General features: G+C 40.1%; 1 protein-coding gene across 5 annotated transcripts in view; it reads left to right on the top strand.

Annotated features, from left to right (window-relative positions):
* man1a2 (mannosidase, alpha, class 1A, member 2) overlaps positions 1-19,031 on the top strand; it is a 184,953-nt gene that overhangs the window by 146,661 nt on the left and 19,261 nt on the right. For all 5 annotated transcript variants that reach the window (XM_030080339.1, XM_030080338.1, XM_030080337.1 and 2 more), the window contains 3 exons: positions 13,104-13,219; positions 15,653-15,872; positions 18,351-18,523. In XM_030080339.1, the coding sequence (XP_029936199.1) occupies positions 13,104-13,219; positions 15,653-15,872; positions 18,351-18,523 (509 nt within the window). The remainder of the gene's footprint in view (positions 1-13,103; positions 13,220-15,652; positions 15,873-18,350; positions 18,524-19,031) is intronic.

Below are 19,031 nucleotides of genomic sequence, written 5' to 3'. Positions count from 1 at the left end.
TGCTGTTTAGTCTGACTGAATGGAACTATGGTGCATGCACCCCCTTGGTGCAGTTCATTTATTCAAGTGTGAAACTAGCAGTTGCACCGAGGTGTGGACCAAAACAACCGGACCGAGAGCGTGTTGAGGAGTTGGTCCCTCTTGACACGATTACAAACTCTGGAGCAGTTCATTTGCAGTGAGAACATGACGTGACCTTGAGTCGACCCAGCTACAGGAAGAAATGTGCAAACTACACTTGTGAAAATGCCCTTACAATTCTCCAATTCAGATGGATAAAAATTCCGCTTTAAAAGTCATTAAATACTTTGTAGTAATTAGCCTCATGAATTCAAACCACAAAACAGTTGATCTTATTTCTTTTAGCCATATTTTAATTTAGTTTTGTCAAATTTAGCTATGCTCTTCTGCATTACATTGATAATTTCTAGTGTTACAAAACTCTAAACTGAACCTGTTACTTTCTTTACACAGATATACTACACTTACCTTTTGGGAGAATGCCTGTTGTAGATTAACCAGACCCACTTAGCACTTACTCTCGTATACAACATTTATATGCACACAAGAAATCAGACTGTTCACTTTAGCATCTGCAGAGAGAAATCCACAAAATCCTTGGACTTACCTGTACCAAGTTCTGTGTGTGTGTGTGTTTTTTTTTTTTTTTTAAAAGAAAGAAAAGAAAACTAATAAAAGTCCTGGTTAGATTTATTGCAGCAGCAGCTTGCTGACTAAGATAAAGGAGTCTGTTAGAATCATGTATTCGGCAACAGACCATATTTCTGTCTAAAACTGACCTCAGCACAACACAGAATATATCGTATTTACCTTTACACTTACCTGCAATGCTCATTTGAATAGGAAAAAGATGATTTCTCCAAAATTCAGTCCCAGATGTGGTTAAACACCCTGTTTTTTGTACATATATGAATACCAAACATTATGCTCACACAACTATGAATCTTCTTATTTGACCATGTGTGTTTGTACTTGTGTGTGTTTGTGTTGCCTCTTTAATAAAGGACATAGTAATTAACAGCTGTGCTGGCACTCCACCTCATCGCCTTAACCAGCTCTGTTAATTACTGCAAGACAACGCTAGTTTAATTAAAGCTCATAGATACTCTACAATCAGCCGGGGTTCCTGCGGCCCCTCACCGCCCCTCACACATGAGGGAGTGAGGTTGACAAGAAAGAAACATACAGTGGAATGAAGTGGAAGGGAAAGGGGGAAGAGTGGAAAGGAGGACAGGAATCAAGAGTGTGTTAGGGCAAAAATTCCCCTGGAAGTTGCTTAACACCTGTGAAATTAAAAACAGTGGGGCAAAAAATGCCCCTGATGGTTTAGGTGATTCATGTTTACCTGTGACCGGTGATTTTTTTTTCTGCTGTGTGCTGGTTGGGGAGAAATGGAGTACCCCCAGGGTGTGTGCAGGTCATTAAAAAGTTTTAAAATGTCTTAAATTCAATTTCAAAGATATTAAGCCTTAAAAGTAATTAAATGGACCGAGTCATTTTGACATGAAATAGCAGGTAAACACAGGTGTTACTAATGATTTTAATGAAGGTTCTGTTGCATTGAGGTGCAGCAGAGTCTCTTCAGTGAGTCAGCAGGAACAACAGCAGGACCCTGGCTCTGTTAGACCTGACAGTCCATTCTAACAGTCTAACATATTCCTACATAAAACACACCACTGCACTGGACTAAAGGTATATAACATTATGTAATGGACATAACTACATACCTATCTGTAATGTTAATTTAAAACTGCAGTAAGTGATCTCTGACCAGTAGAGGATGTTGAGAGCTCAAATTCTGTGAACAGTCAGACCTGCCTCCCTAGTCACGGTGGATTCCTTTTACAAAACCGAAAGTTAAGGTGAAAAATGTGTTGTTGGGATGGAAAAAATGGATGACTTTTTTTTTTTTGGGTTACTTGATTTTTTTTTTTTTTTTTTTTTCTGAGCTCATATTTGAAAATCAGGTGACGCTGCAGACTTTCAGCTGCAAGTTAAGCTGCTTTGAATAAACGTCTTACCCTGCAGTGGAGACTGCAGTGACCGAGGCACTCACGATTGATGTGAAATTTGGATACGTTTATCTGCGGAATGTGCGGTTTCAGAGAAGCTTTATGAAGTTGAAGCAGTGGTGGGGTGAAGTGTAGGGCAGAGGAAATTTACAGAAATTTAGAAATCTCTCACCAGGTAATAACAACAGGCTCGCTGTGAACTGTCTGGTGGAAAGAAGACCCCCAGTGCTGACTCTCACATTACAAAGAGTCATTTTACTGTTAAATAAAAAATCATATACTGTTGCTTAATGAAGCTTTAAATAACACAAATATTATTTATCAGACACCAGTCTTGAATTTCATTCAGTAGTAAATTGAACTCTCTGATACCTGTAGACACCCTCATTTCATTTAATGTTTAAAAAAGCCTGAAGGATAATGGCACCACGCAGCCAGTACTAAAATAAAATATTTACCACACAACCCCACTGCCTTAACAGAAAATTTCAGTAACCATTTCTGAGGAGAAAAAAAAGCAGGACCATCCACTTTTGTGAAGCCTGCTGCCAGTTTCTAGCAGTGGGAAAGAAATTAAAACAAATCTTAGTGCTACAGATAATGTTTACTTATCAGTATGCAAAGTTAATTTGCTAGCCTAGATGATTGGGTATGCATTTATGGACAAACGCACAGACACACACACAGGCACTCCCTGAGGTCTTAACTTGTGTGTTGTACTTATTTCGTTTTGAGAACCAGTTTGAGTTTTACGCCTTCATAATGAGGATGTTTACATGTTTTTCTTTTTTTTTTTTTTTCAGGGTTAGCTCAGGTTTAGGAGTTGAGTTCAGGGTTTACAGTACGGGTCAATGAATGATTTTATTCGGTGGAAATGTACAGAGAGAAACAAGTGTGTGTGTGCAGCACTTTGCATATCACACACATTCTTCATCAACAGTACACACACCAACAATGCCGCGCTGCAGTCATTTCTTCAGGCGTCATCACGATACTGCAATTATCATTCACAGATTCACGAAAGCAGAAAATTACGGCACATTCAAAGCCTCTTCTCAAATTAATAAACAGTATGTACGAGGCATTGTTGTGGGATCATGACCGGCATTCCCAAATACAAATTATTTATAAATTTTTGTCACTCTGCACAGTTGAGCAGCCGCACACCACATGCATTTCAGTCCATTACATTTGTGGATCTCAGCTGGTGCTGACTCATTGTCCAACTTCATCCCCAGTATTTCAGTCTTGGTCCACACATTAGGAGCCAATCAGTTTGATTTTATGAAATAAAAAGTGCTGTAAAATGCTTTTGTGCAATGTTAATCCACTGAAATAATGAAATTCCCTTTTCTTTTGAAAACCATATTTACATAACTTTTTTACATAATTTTTAAATATTTTATTAATGTCCTTTTTCTTACTTTTGTGCTCTGAAGAGGTATTCAGATTTTAGATGAGGGCGTTTTGTAGTAGCTGTATTTAAAGAGATATGTTACATTTGTTAACTCTCATACCTGATACCTCTCTGATAGCCACCCGTTTTCGGTCCCTACTCCCTGTGGCACCAAGAGCACACAGTAAACAGGAAATAATAAAATTAGAAAACTAAGAAGGTAAAACCTTAAAAAAAAAATTAAAAATTAAATTGAAAAAAAAAAGCCCATTTTGTACACTACAAAATAGTTTTTTTGTTTGTTTGTTTGTTTTTGTTTTTGTTTTTTTAATGAAGTGGACCCTCATACCTGTGGTCCAGTCAGAATCAACCTGCAGTTCCCTTTTGGACCGTGACCCACCCGTTGAGAAACAATGCATTACAGGACCAGGACCAGCTGCCACAATCCTACAAAGTCAGCGCAGCGGCTGTCTCACACTAGATTTATCTGCACTGCTCTCCGGGCACAAAATTAACACCAGCCACCAGCCAAAAGATGGTAAATTCTGACTGTGTCTGGAAAGTTTATCCTGTGAATCAGCCTCTTTGGCAGCTAAACAACCATAATTTCGAGGCGTTATTACGTCCTGAAAAATCTAGTTGGTTGAAATTGGATGGTGCATTTTTTGAATGCCTCATACTGGTAGTTATGGTTGTTTTAGGCACTGAGACATTGTAAATTATGGGTATATACTCTGGTTTATACATTGTGCCACCATTTGCGAGTTTATGTTCTGGCAGGTGCATGCTTTTATTTTTAGGTAGTAAGTAGTAACAGTAGTATTATTATTACTAGTATTGTTATTGTTATTCTTATTATATTTTTCTTTGTTGTGTGTGTGTGTGTGGCATGTGTGTATGCATGCTCTCTTATGATGGAGGTGTGTAGGTGTCTATAGAGTAGTTAAGCCAGGCTAATGAGAAGTGAGGCTGAGCTGCTCTGTCTTAATGAGAACCCGCTGTGACTGACAGCCTTATTACCACACACTGTGTCTTACTGTTACACCGCACTGCCCACACACTCCCCAAGTTACTGAAGACACACACTACCCACTCTCTTTTCGCTCTCACCTACTCATGCACACACTCCTTGGTTACACACACACACACACACACACAGTCCAAACACTCTGATTGTCTTTTCTCGTACACACCTTGACACACATTCACGTCTGTGATGATGTGGTTTGAAGGGATTTGCATGGCAAAGAGTGTGTGTGTGAAAAAGTCGAAATAACAGGATTTCATTTAATGATCCTTAAATAAAACCGAAATCTTGTGCTATTAACATGTGTAACTCCTGTAACAACAGCTGCATTCTAACTCCCCTCACTTTTCTCCCAAATGCACACATTTAGTGACCCACACATTTTAAAGACCACAAGATGTGCAGATATTTGACATCAGAACTTACTTTTCACAACACTGAAGCAATTCTAGTCCTCTACACTTTATTTTATGTGATGTTATAACGTGTCCATTTTAGTGCACTTTGTTAAGAGCATTGTGCTCATTTTATTTATCAATTTATATGACCTGTCAAGCTGATTGTCTGTCGACAGACAAGACTCAACTTCAACAAAATTTATATTAAGTTGAATATGAATATTAGACGGTCCAAATAAATTGTGACCTTTTGCTTTTATGAACTGAAATGGAATTGAGAATTACAATTTTCTGAGTCAGTTTTTCACCTCATTTATCATTCTAATATTAGTCTTGGTGTTATGCATTAGGTTGTATTGTAATATCTGTTTATACATACTGACTCAGTTCTGTAGAGTGTTGCTATATTTGTTTGCTATATTATATAACTGTTGTGACAGTTCATAGATTCATCAAGGCACTCCAGCCTTAATGTGTAAGATGTGGCTACATCAGGTCAGATGGCCTGTATCAGTACAAAACTGGATTGATATATCCCGATATGATGCAAACATGTTTTATTGTTGGCATCAATTATCTGCGATTGATGTTTGTCTCCTCTTTTCTCTCTGTTTGCACCGTATCTCTCTCTCAGTAAGTGTAAAGGGTCACATCACATCACATGGCCCCTGCGCCTCTTGTGCAAAGAAAACAAGCGTTCTCCCTGCTCTTTTCTTTCTTTCCTTTTCACATTGTTTCCCCAAAGATATCAACAGTGAGGAAATTCACGCTGAACAGCAGTGAAATACACAGGTAGTAGAAAAAGGTCCAAATATTCCCAACGTCCTCTTCAAATCAAATCAAATTCTATTACCAAAGCCACCTAACTCTTCATATGAAACACCGTATCATCATAGGCAACTGGGTATCTCATCGCAAAAATCCATTATTAACAGTGGACTCTTTTAAATTATTATATACCATTAAATGATTTACATGCGTTACTACCAACAAATGAGATTCCACACAAGATGTTTACACCATTGTCACTTTCTCTCTCTCTGCTGTTACGTAATTTAATAAACCTATCAGGATTTCTTCTTGGAGCAATTTGCACACCCTTACGGTGTATCGTGATAAAAATCATACCTTGACCCATGTATTGTGTTAAGTATTATTAGGGCTCTGAATTTTAGAACAGATCAGGACATTTCTGTAGCAATACAATACTTAATTTACAACGTTTTGTGATATATTTTACCTTGCTGCTCCTGATTTGATTGTTGCACTCGGCCATATTGTGATTTCGACAATATTTCGATTAATTTTTCAGTCCTAATCCATAGTCAGGTGTTGGCTGGAGTCATTGTCCCCTCCTCTTGTGGTACACGTTGATGGTAGAAGGATCTGGAAAGTGGAAACTAAAGCCTGGCCAACCCCAGCTGTTCTGTGCGAGCATTTTGTATAGTGGGCTGCATAGAAATGGATTATACTGTCACACACCGTGACACACAATTTCATTAAGTTAATTAGTATTACCCAAGCAGCCTGTGTCCTTGACCTATGTTTTAAATAGAGTGTTTAAAGCTTTGTGTGTGTGTGTGTGTGTGTGTGTGTGTGTGTGTGTGTGTGTGTGTGTGTGTGATTGTGTGTCCTTGTGCATATGTGTCCCTATGTCTGTGATGATGTGTGTGTTTGAAGCCGCCCCGACACGCCCAGGCAGCAAACCCTCTCTTTGATTGACAGGTGCTCCCTGCATGACCTGTACCTTTGATTGGCAGAAACATGATGGAGAGGAAAAGGTGGGTGGGGAGGATGGAGGGGATGATGATTGAGAGACAGAGAGATGTAGAGAGATTGTGGGGAATACAAAAAAGATCAGACGAAACTTCAATCGGTGCCTCTTCACGTTACAATTTGTATTTTAATCTGCATCACCTTTACTCCCCCCTCTTTTACATTCAACAAAATGTGCTCTGTAAAAGGGCGGTTGGTGCTGTGGGCGGTGTTTCACATCTTTCTTTTAGTCTTTTCTTTTCTTTTCTTTTCTTTTTTTTTTAAGTCTGCGATTTTGCTCCTGCTTGTTATTTCTGTTTTGCACCCCATGCTGCATCAGGGAAATTTGAAACAAGTCTTTCATGTATCATTGCCTTGGATGATATACTGTAAAAATCAAGCAACCACTCAAAGGGGATCCAGTGTGCAAGAGAGCGATGTAGAGGGGCATAAACAGATGGAGTGGTAATTGACAGAGAAGAACAAGAGACAAGTAGACAGCAGGACACGCTCAGTGAACATTAAAGGACCTTGCTAGTGGTTTTGAACATTTGGCCCATTTACTACAATTTCCCCAGATTTTCCATGGAAACAAACCACTTTGCAAATCATGCAGCGGTACTAAACATTACACAAGATATCGTCAAAATCCCTTGATTTTCTAATTTGAATTTTTGGTTGACATACCCACCTTATAATGGTTGTCTTTTGTGGCAAAGTCACCGTTGTCACCATTCTTGAACCACAGAACTGATAATTGGTTGTATAAAGCAAACATTTCCTGGGAACTGTTTTCCAGGGTGGACAGATTTTTTTCAATTTTATTTCAAGTCATCAAAACACAACAGTGCTGCTGCTTTTAGGAAAACTAATGTGGACGATTTTATTATGGTGATGAAATACTGGTGTGAAGAAAGCAGCTGAAAGTTTATTTTCATGCCGTAGTGGAATGAATGGAAACCAAAGGCTGGATAGAAGGAAGGAAAAATTATGAGAGTTAAATTATGACTCCTTGCTTTCAGAAAAGATTAGCAGAAACATGAAGAATATTCATTTTGAAGATATTACTTTAAACATGCAGATTCACTGGTATGGTCCTGTCTCAAAGCACAGGTACCCTCTGGAAATGGTTGTTGACAACATGACAGTGACAGATTTCAATACCAACTTTTATCGTGCCATCATAACATAGCCCAGTTCAGTGTGGTTCACCTCGAACAAAACAACAAATATTAATATTTTTAAACTTGATTAGCTGAACATTTGTCTGCAATGTAAAGTAGTAACAAGGTGAAAATGATAAACTTGCAAATCAGCAGATATGATTAGATGTGAGGCAGCAGTCTGTTATCCTGAAAGAAGGGGTCAGTATGCCCTCATGGTCTCAGAAGGTTTGGCAGTTTCATAAAGCCTGGAAAACATTATTGTTCACTGCTGATACTCATTTTATGCAGTTGCAGTCTCTCCATCATACATCATAATTTACACAGCCCCCAATCTTCAAATCCAATCAGGAAATTGAGATTTTTGGAAAGGCATTTTAGAAATGGAAAAGTTCAGTAAGCCTGTTAGCTCTATTGCTTTCACAGAACCGGCTGCACCTACAAGATGAGACTTTAGAATGAAAGCAGGAAATTAACTGAACGCTGACCAACCACCTTATGGAAGACCAATTCGTTGGCTGATGAAATAGTGAAAGTAGCCAGTCAATTTGGGGAATTACCAGCCATTGTGGCCTATGTAAAGAAGTGCTCATTTCCTGGCCAGATACAGACATTTGTTTGTGTGTGCGTCTTAAATTTCAGGTGTACCGTTATGGTAGACTGTCTAGCGGCTCGCGGTAATGAATATGTTTTTAGGCAATACTTGGCAACTGTAATTTGGTGACATTAACTACACAGAGACCTGACCCACAGAGAGAGGATCTCACTCCTCTCCAGAACTCCTCCCTCTCTGTCCAGGACTCCAGGACAGGCACTAGGGAAGGAAACTGCCTTTTTTGTCCACAGTGGCTGGTAAAGGTTTTACTAGTTTAAAATAGAAATTTAGGAATGAAAAATGTCCTTTATAGGTTTGCTTGGTGACCTGCCAAAGTATAGTAGTTGGTAGAATAGATTAACTTGACACCTGCCGAGAATATGAAGCTACTTTTTGCTCGGGGCTGGCAGGAATGTCCCATCCTACATGGACCTGAACGCAGCCAAAGTAGAGATCATTATTCATGGCATCCCCAGCACAATGCAGTTATTTCTAATTAGGTTTTATTTTGGTGCGACTGTAAAATTAGGGGTATTGAGAGATTATTGATTCCTGAGTGCTATTAGTCAAGGCTGAAAGTAAGATCAACTAAACAAGGCAAATTGTTACAGCAGTGTTCATTTTGTTGACTAAAATTATGACTAGAAGTGTTAGTAAATTACCTTTTTTTTTTTCCAAGGACAAAAACAAGCAAAAACTAAACAAAATCAGCCTATGAACAATGACGAAGCATACTGATATTTTTGTCAACAAATGAAGAGAGACTTCAGTTTGGAAGGGAACAGATATAGTTCTGGTATTTTAGTGTAAAAACAAAAGCTACATACAAAATACAAGAAGCTATAATGAGGAGTGTAGATCAATTAAGGTATTAGGGTTGCTGAACTTTTTTTCCTTACTAAACCAGTTACAGATGCAGTGAATCAAGAAGGGAACCTTTTCCTTACACCAGATTCATAAAAATACATCTGTCACTTTAACCATTTTGCTAAAAACATATGACTTTTAAAATAGGAAAGAGCCACCAGACGAGGGCTGGTGACCTGCCAAAGTAGCTGGCAGGGTAGAAAGACAGACACTCAAAACTTACCTGCATTCAGCTGATGCTGGTGGTGTGTTTTTTTTTCCACTGTAGACAAGTATGAATGCAATGAAATAGCAATCAGAATTTCTCCTGTATTTTTGGCTTATTTTTCTACTCCTTTGATAAAAAGTTTTGCCGCTAGTATTAACTGCAAAATTAAAGCAAAACAACATTGTAATTATAGTTACTTTGGTGCTGCCGATGGTACACAATAATTGGCTTTTTATTGCTATCACTTAAGCTTAAAAGATTTATGGTTTAGATTTATTTCAGGGCATTCACCAGCAAGTGTCCCTAAACATAAGTAAATCTGTACAGCACTTGTGATGGTAAGTGCTTCATATAAACACCAACACTCATACACAGGCTGTCAAATTCAACAAATAGTTGCACATTCTCGATCTAGTCAACAGGATCTGGAATATGCTGTTTTTCAATTTCTCGAGATGCCTAGGCACTCAAATACACTCGTGTGCTTGTTGTCTTTAGCTCAGTTTACAGTTGCTCAGACAAACCTGTACTCCTGCAGTCACTTACTGTCATTTTCTTCACAAACTCACATACTCACATATGCATGCAAAGACACACACACACACACACACACACACACTGCCCTCTATAGTGTCTTTCAAGGTTGTTTGCGAGGTTTGCTCTCGTTCTGTGACGAAAGATGAATAATTCATCACTACTTCATCTGTCTCTATCTCCTCCTCATTCTCTGTCTTTTGCTCCATTTAGCTAAGGGCATGTCAATCCCACACTATTGTTTGCACAGAAACAAAGCTTTGATACAAAGTAATGGATGTAATATGGAATAGAATTAAAATTAATTTTTAAATTAGAGGGGAATGAATAGTCCTGTCTCAGCCGATGAAGGAAAACAAGTTTCTCAGCTGTTGCTGCCTTTACTAATTTGTGAATTGGTGATCACAACAGCAAATTAAGATCAATAAACTACAAGTTTTGGACTAATTGAACACAGAGTTGAGATAAGAAACAATTTATCCGAGTGAAACTCAGGTGACTGAGTGTACTGCAGCAAATTCAGAGAAGCATGCATTCAGCATCAGCACAGGCAAACACACAGCTATTAAAACACTAACCGCTGACCCTGGCTGATGCTTCCTAGTTCAAGACAGACAGCAAAACCAGCGGATCTTTTAAAACATTGCTCGGTTAACTAGACTGTCTAGATCAGGATGCTGTAGGAAAACATCAGAAGAAAGACTAAAGCCCTAGACAGATTGGAAGCATCCTTGGATTTGTCTTTTCTCTGCGTGTCTACTGACAAATGAGGATCAGATGGTCATTCCTGCAGTTTATGGATTTCAGACCCTGTCTTGTGGTGGGCTGTTCCTTGCACCAACACTCAAAACTTGAACATAGTTCATAGCAGAAGCTGGGAGTCGAGTCAAGCTGTTTGATGCACTGCTTAAAGCCTCTAGTTTGCCTGCAAACATTGAGAACAGTCGGTGCATCTGACACTTTATATCTGTCCAGGGCCGAAGATTCAGGATTTCTACCACTCATCTTCTAAATTTGTGAAGGTCAAGTGAATTGGGACCAAAATAAAAAAGTGTTATTCAACTGCTTGCTTCATGCTTTCCCACCCTTCCCCACCCTTCCCACCCACTATCCAGATATATCCAGATAGTGGCTAGATTCAGTTGAGACAGATTGTGTTTCGCACCTCGCATTAAAAATGTGTCTCAAGTGACCACTTGTGTTCGGATATCGCATCCCTGCTCTGTATGTGAATACTTACTACATCACTTACATTCATTTCCGTTCCTGTGCCCACACTAACATTAAACACATGATCACAGACCATATGTTACGCACTCGTCTTTCCTGTGGACAGTTGCGTCCCAGTCCATCTCTGAATATAGGTTAAGTCATCAGATCTCAGTGTGTCTTCAAAACATTTTGAGTCTGTTCAGGCCTATTTTTAGCACTGTCCACTTCTGATTGAAGCACCCAGGAAGAAGGCTTGTGGCCAGATGGTCACTGCTTTGAATTCCAGACAGCTAGGGAAAATGAATGAGAAATGTCCACACCATGAGAGAAGTGCCCTTGAGCAAGGTAAAAAATCCTTTAACTGTACCAGTGGAGCAGCTCAGTGGCTACGCATGTTTGCCATGACAGCCTCTGTTGCTTCCTAGCTGTTTTCTGCTCAGCTACGTCCAGGCAGGGAAGCTAGGTTTTTCGTGTTTATCCCTGTGGCGTATTTCTGAGCCGAGAACATCAACAAACCAGCAAGGGGCAGGTCTTTAGCTCGTGGAAGTGTTCCAGCTTAGCTATGGAAAGTCTTGGAAAAGTCATGAAGTTTTCTACCAGGTGGGAGCAGATTTCGGAGCAGGCAGGAACCCTGCTGCAAATGATGGTGGGTTCTTGCACCTGCCAAAATAGCTAGAAGACGAACTTGCCAACCACAGGATAAATGAACCAGCTCAAATCTATACTGTATATATCTAACCATGCACCAAACTAACATCCACTGCATATTGATGCTCCGAATAGTGACTTCAGCACTCTGTGTGGCATCCTGTGCTGTTAGCTACAATCATTGGGTATTATTTTGAGTGCTGCTTCACACTGCTGAGTCATTAGCTAGCTGAGGTGAGCCTGGAGGCACTCTGTAACCTACTGTACATATATTAACTGGATATAAATAAACCTAAATGTACTGAGAGGGAGGGTGAAGCACAGGCTTGGATACTGATAGGGTGGTTTGAAAACATCAGTTCATGTTGATGTGGGAATCTGTTGTGGCAGGAGCACATCTACATACATACATGTGTTGCTGTGTGTTGTAATATGAAAAGACCATTTCGTTTCAGCTGTGATGCCATGTTATGATAAAGACAACACTGATGGTGATCCCATGAAAAAAAATGTTTATCTTTATAACCTCACTAAACATTTTTTTGCACTCATCTCTTTCTTTTAACAATCGATCGATCAGTCTATCTAGCAACCTGTCATATCTATTATTATGTTGAATATAAAGCAAAGTAAATGTATTAGTATACATTTGTGCACTAATAGACTATAACAAATGTATTCCTATTCATTTCATAGTTGAGTGAAGTTGCCCCTGAAAAGGAATAAAGTGAAGCAAGAAGTGAGATCAAAGGGGCAGGAAAAGAAAGCCCTTTGGAAAAGTTAATTTCTTACAGTGATGACAGTGAGTACTGGCAGCATCCCATGTTCACAATGTAGCGTCCTGTTAATTAGGACGGCCATAAAAGCTGTGCAAACCTCCACAGGGACGATGGAGGACGTTGAAATCTGTGCGCATCAGGGAGAGGGTAAACAAAACGGGAAATGAGAGAAAAGCCGATGCCAAAATATTGTGGGTCTAGAGAGAGAGAGAAAAACACCCAGGGCTTCGATAGCTGCGTTTGATGCCATATGTCGTGCTCTGCCAAGGACTTTGAGGGAAAGACGAGAAATGAATAATTCACTTTGGCTTTCTCATTTGTCCGTCTCTCCCTGTTTTTCCTGTCTGTCTCTTGCTTTGTCACTGTCTCTCTACTTTTTCCTTTCTCTTCTGCCTCGGCCTGTTACTTGTTTTCCCTCTCTGCCCTCCAACTCTGGCTACCTCCTCTTTCTCTGTCTTTCCTCCTTCCCTCCTCCTCCCTTTTTCCAGATCATACATCAGTTGGAGGTCTCGGCGACAGTTTTTATGAGTACCTGCTGAAGGCCTGGCTCATGTCAGACAAGACCGATACGGAGGCCCGCAAGACTTATGATGACGCCATCGAGGTACGGTACACACAGTCTTTTCCACAAGCACCTGCTGCTAGACAGATAGAACAAGATATAAACTATGGAAAGGTACACTTCTAAAATATTTCAGATCTTTTCACTGTTGTTTGATCCCTTAAAAGGATATAATCAGTGTTGGGTTTTTTTGTGCCCTCTCCTTCCCTTTCTCACTGCTTTTATTATTTTTTTTTTTTCTTGCTTGCTTTGAAGGATCAAGTCAGGGGTTGTTGCTTTGTATTCCATTTTTTTTTCTTCTATTTTTTAATACAATCTATGAGCTACCCTGTTGACTTGCTCAAGGATTTCAGGACTCATGCTTTTACCTCATACAGTTGTGACATAGCTGTGTCAATGAAGCAACAAAATTGTCAATAAATCTATCTATTTTTGGCATCAGGGAATCTATAATTGTCATGAGAAAAAAGAATTACAATTGCATAAGATCTTCCGATCTTATGCTGAAATTTTCACTTCCTTCTACAAAACCCCCTGCGTAAACTTTAACTTGAACAGCTGCCTGCACACAGTTAGCATAGTTAGCAATAGCAGACCTTGTATTCCTTCCTTCAGAAGAAGCCATTTGCTGCCATTCTTAGTTTTACAGCATGAAAAACGGCTTCCACAGAGCAAGACAATCCATCACTGTAAACAAGAAGCCTTCATTTGGTTTTGACTGTTTGTTTTATTGTTGATTCACTGTGCCTGAGTTGAATGTTTTCATGTTAAAGCTGCATTTCATTATGTTCTTGTTTCTGTCAACTACCTGACACCCAGAAGAAGAAATGGAAGTCTGCTCCAGGAAATAATCCTTCAAAATATCTTCATATTTAGGGACATCTTTGTTAAGGCAGTCAGGGCAGACTAAGTGTGACATAACGCTCGCATTTTACAGTGAGCAAACATACCAAAAAGCTACAAACTGTACATAGACAGAAGTAAATTGTGTACACCTCCAGATGACACTGGTATTTTCCATTTCATGACCAAAAAAATCACCTCAGTGTCTACTGACAGGTGTCGATGCTCAGCTTAACAAAGGAGGCACGTTCCCCAGCCACCATCCCATTGTGTTTTTTAATAAGATGGGATTGTAGTTAGCAGGAAGCAGATGTTTCCTGTCTGTAGCCAATGAAGATTTAGAAAGATCAATCATTAAGAGTGTCAGGGAGAGAGGGGAACAGATGTTACAGAGCCGGAGGTGAAGACACCTTGCAAAGCGGCTGGATTTGAAACTCTGCACTTGGGTTTTTGTTCTGTTTGACCTCCCAATGCACATACATGCGTTCACTCAATGTCAATGACACAACTTTATCACATCAATTGATTCACACACACATATACACTTGATATTCCATCCACAGTTTCCATCCACATTGTTCTTGCCCATACACATACACACCTACGCATAAATACACATAAATCACCACTTCTATATTTACCCCTCCACATGCCTACACACACACACACTTATCCACCAAACACACCTTTATTTTCCACCTCATCCACTCCCCTGCACTAACACTTACTCACACTGACATATACATGCACCATACACCCCTTTATTCTCACTCACCCTAGCCATCACACCCCATCACTTCCACACACACACCATACATACAACTCCCACACTAACACACATATCTTGCACATATGCCTTTCAGGGCTTGATGCTAACGATATCCCAGCAGGATCAAAAATATGTTTAGGACAAAGAAAAATTCTCCTTCAACACAGTCCGCCAAGGAAATCGCTTTCAGATTTACGAGCTATTAAAACGTCCCGTTTGAAAATGGGAAACTAACAGCATAGTCTAATGGATCTTCAAAATGAAAAACCCAAAATGGTTGAAAACTGCTTTTCACAGGTTATATTTAACACTGACGACTGTGCAGATTTATCTCTGCTCAGTCATTGAGGCTGGCTCGTCACTGTTAACTTGTTCACTGTTAACTTGGAATATTTGCCTTGTAAATCTCCAACCTGTCAAAAAACGTGTTTGCAGTGTTGAAAAGTTGAAATGTTATCAGTGCTGTCAGTGCTATACTCAAATATGTCTTGCATTTCACTGTCCTTGACTGCACTGTGAGTTTCCTGTTTTCAAGAGGAACATTTTTGATTGGTTGTTAGCTGTTTTCTCTGTACATAATTCCAAATATTCATCTCATCTTTAGACTGGTGCTTAATGGTAAAGGTTTAACTTATGACAAGAGCCACTATCATAGTCTATGAACAGCAGCTAATGATGATGTAGAAAAAGGGCACCATTTAAAAATTTTGAACTGTTCACTGTCACTTTAGATCAGTTAAACAGAATGTTGGGGCGATCCCGGGATGTTGGTGAAAAAAGTGAATCTCAGGCCCTCGTGCCTTTATTGCAGCTCCCTCTATACACACACGTAAACACACTCTCTCTCCATCCCTTCCCCCAAGGCCATCGAGCGCCACTTGATCCGAAAGTCTAACGGCGGTCTGACATTCATTGGCGAGTGGAAGAACGGCCACCTGGAGAGGAAGATGGGCCACCTGACTTGCTTCGCCGGCGGCATGTTTGCGCTGGGTGCCGACGGCTCACCGGACGACAAGGCTGGACACTATCTGCAGCTCGGGGCCGAGATCGCGCATACCTGCCACGAGTCCTATGACAGGACAGGTAGGGTGGAGCAAGAGACACACCCACAACCACAAGGAGATTACCACCATTGCTTGCGAAAATGTGAAATTAAACTTAGCATTGGAGTTTAGTCATCTATAACGAAAACAGGTGTTTTAGTCAGGGTGTCTGCAGCTCCTTCAAAAGTCTTAAAATGGCTTAAATTCAGTCACACTCATCTTAACCTTTAAAAGCCATTGAATTCAAATTTGAATTCACAAAGTCTTGATGTCAGCTTAACATTTTATCTAATTTCTTTTTTCCAGTTGAATTTTTTCCAAAACTTGTCATTTTCCTCTACATCGCCAACATTAATGATGGTGTAAAGCTCTAAATCTACTGAAACTAATAGTAAGTCTTTATCTGACACGCTTCACTTAACCTGTTGGGAAGTTATTTTCACTGTCAATTAACCTATTGATTATTCTTTCATTTAATCGATGAACTGATCAGTTTTGTCTGTCAGTGTCAAAAATAATACTAAGTGCCCACCGCAACTTAGCAGAGCCCAAATAAGCTCATCAAACTCCCTCCGTCAAGTAGTCGCCTTAGTAGTTCCTAAGGCAATCTGTGGCTTCATTACAGCACCACCCGCTATAATACTAAGTGTAATACTTAAAAAACCTACATACTAGTTCACATCGTGACGTATTCCTACCCAAACCTTACCTATGCACTGTCCAAATATATATTATCTACCTGTAATGCTTATTTGAGTAAGAAAAATATTATTTATCAAAAAATGTTTGTTACAGTTTGTCTTAAAAAGCATAAAACGTAACTGCTTGATGCTGGTAGACACTCTGTTATTATGATGAAAAAGCATTGTTAGCAGTACAACCTCAGCTAGACACATCATATAATGTATAGCCAAACAGACACAGATATGGGACACAACTAGAGCTACCCCCCCCCCCCCCCCCCCCCCCCCCCCCCCCCCAAGAACCACAGCTTCAAAAAGTTACTTACTGATCCACATTTTTGTCCTCGATCCTGATTCATGTCATTCAATATGTATTATCTGCCGGTACCACGTCCTGATGCAATCCATGTATAATTAAATCAGGGGCACACTATGAATGTATTGAACTGAGTAAAACAAACCCAGCATCAGCAAGTTAAGCTTAAGAAAATGATTTGCAGCACTACATCTTACAATAGGTAATGCAAACTGGGCAGAAATGGAAAAATATATTGATCAGAATTTTATTAGGGCTTTTGGGGCCAATCCCAATCACTTAAAAATGCTTGGATCAAGCTGTGATGCCATTTTTGTTTTTAGTTTCTAGGCTTTTTTTCATCAGCCCAGGACATCCCCAAAAATTATAGACTAAACACTGTGTGTACACACACACACACATACACACACACCTGCCATAAGCCTTAGGACAGGTGAGCAATATGCTCAACCTTTAGTTCAGTGAGAAAACCAGAATTCTTACTAAATAGAGGAACTCTGTAACACGGTGCATTTTTGCATTAGCAGGCAAGTATTACATTATAACAGATATAATTATTACAGTATCTGTATGAAGATGTTACTGCATTATCAGGCCGTCTATTACAGTGGTTTTTGCTGTGTTTTCAGCCATTCTGAGGAGCATTCACTGCATTAGATTACATGTTCAGCAGGTAGTGCGTTATCAGTTGCTGCGAGCATAAATATCTCATCATCTGGAATGGGGGCATCCAAACACTCAGCTGGATGTTTTCCAGTCAGCATCAGTCGTATTTGTTAGCTTGAGAACAAGCGCCAGTGTGTGATCTTCCATCATAATGATGTGTGTGTGTGTGTGTGTGTGTGTGTGTGTGTGTGTGTGTGTGTGTGTGTGTCTGTTAAGAAATGGTCATGGTAGTTGCTGTGGTAACAAACAGAGAGAGAGAGCGAACGCAGAAGAGAGAAGTTTTTGGTCGCTTGGCAGGGAGTTTGATAGCAACGGTCAGGCTGTCTAAAGTTTGGTTGTTGTTTCTTAATGAGCAGCTGGTCACGACAACGGTGACAACCAGTTGTGTGTGTGTGTGTGCATGTCGGTGTGTTTTAATCCCCTCAGGGACAGTCCCGTCACCACTACATCAGCTTCTCAGTAATTTTCTGCGGTTAGTCTCTTAATGCCTATCACACTTTAATTGGCAGAAAACAGTGGTTGTAAAAACCAGAAAAGCCTGAGAGAATCAATGGGGATTGAGGCTGTTTATTGTCCACACACACACACACACACACACACACACACACACACACACACACTTGCACTAACTCATATCAGCTCTGACCCATAATCACCGTCAACTGAAGCATAAAGAAAACAAGGAGCAAAAGATAACTTAATACGTCCTCTCTCTGCTCCCTTCCTTCTCTTTTAATCCTCCTCTTCCTCTTTGCATCCTACCTTCTTGTCACTCTCCTTCCCTCCTTTTCTACTCTTCCTCACCCTTTCCCCTTCACATCTTTTTCTACCTCCTCTCCTGCTCTCCCTCCAGTGTTGAAGCTGGGTCCAGAGGCCTTTAAATTCGACAGCGGCTTGGAGGCGGTGGCTGTACGGCAGAATGAGAAGTACTACATCCTGCGGCCAGAGGTCATTGAGACCTACTGGTACATGTGGAGGTTCACTCATGACCCCAAGTACCGGCAGTGGGGCTGGGAGGCAGCACAGGTACAGATTACACATACTTCTACATACTTCCTGTTTGTCTCAGTTAATACCAAGCACAATTTTAAAGGACAATACCAGTGATATTGCATGTTTACTGTAATATAATAATGTGACGTAATATAATACTTCACATTTCTGCTAATCTTTTCCTGAGGCGAGCAGTTTGTTTTGGACCTCTGATATCATTTTTCCTGTATTTTCTCCAGGCGTTGGTTTCCATTTATTCCCCTTTGATATAAAAATGAACTTTCAGAGACTTCAAACTTTCCTCACACCAGTATCCCATCAACACGATAAAGCCACGTTCGTTTTCCTAAAAGCAGCAGCGCTGTTGTGTTTTGATGACTTGAAATTTGATGGAGTGAAAATGTCAGCCTCTACTGTGTTTCTGAGTTGGAGGGATTTTGTCGTGATCGTTTTGAGCCACTAAGCAGGAAAAGGGCACTGTTCTCTCAGTGCAGATGGAGCTGACGCTTTTGAAGCTCCTCACCATGGCCAGAGTTACCTT

The sequence above is a fragment of the Myripristis murdjan genome, chromosome 21 (genome assembly GCF_902150065.1).
Source record: "Myripristis murdjan chromosome 21, fMyrMur1.1, whole genome shotgun sequence".
Taxonomy (NCBI): domain Eukaryota; kingdom Metazoa; phylum Chordata; class Actinopteri; order Holocentriformes; family Holocentridae; genus Myripristis; species Myripristis murdjan.
This window is presented reverse-complemented; position numbering and strand designations above follow the sequence as displayed.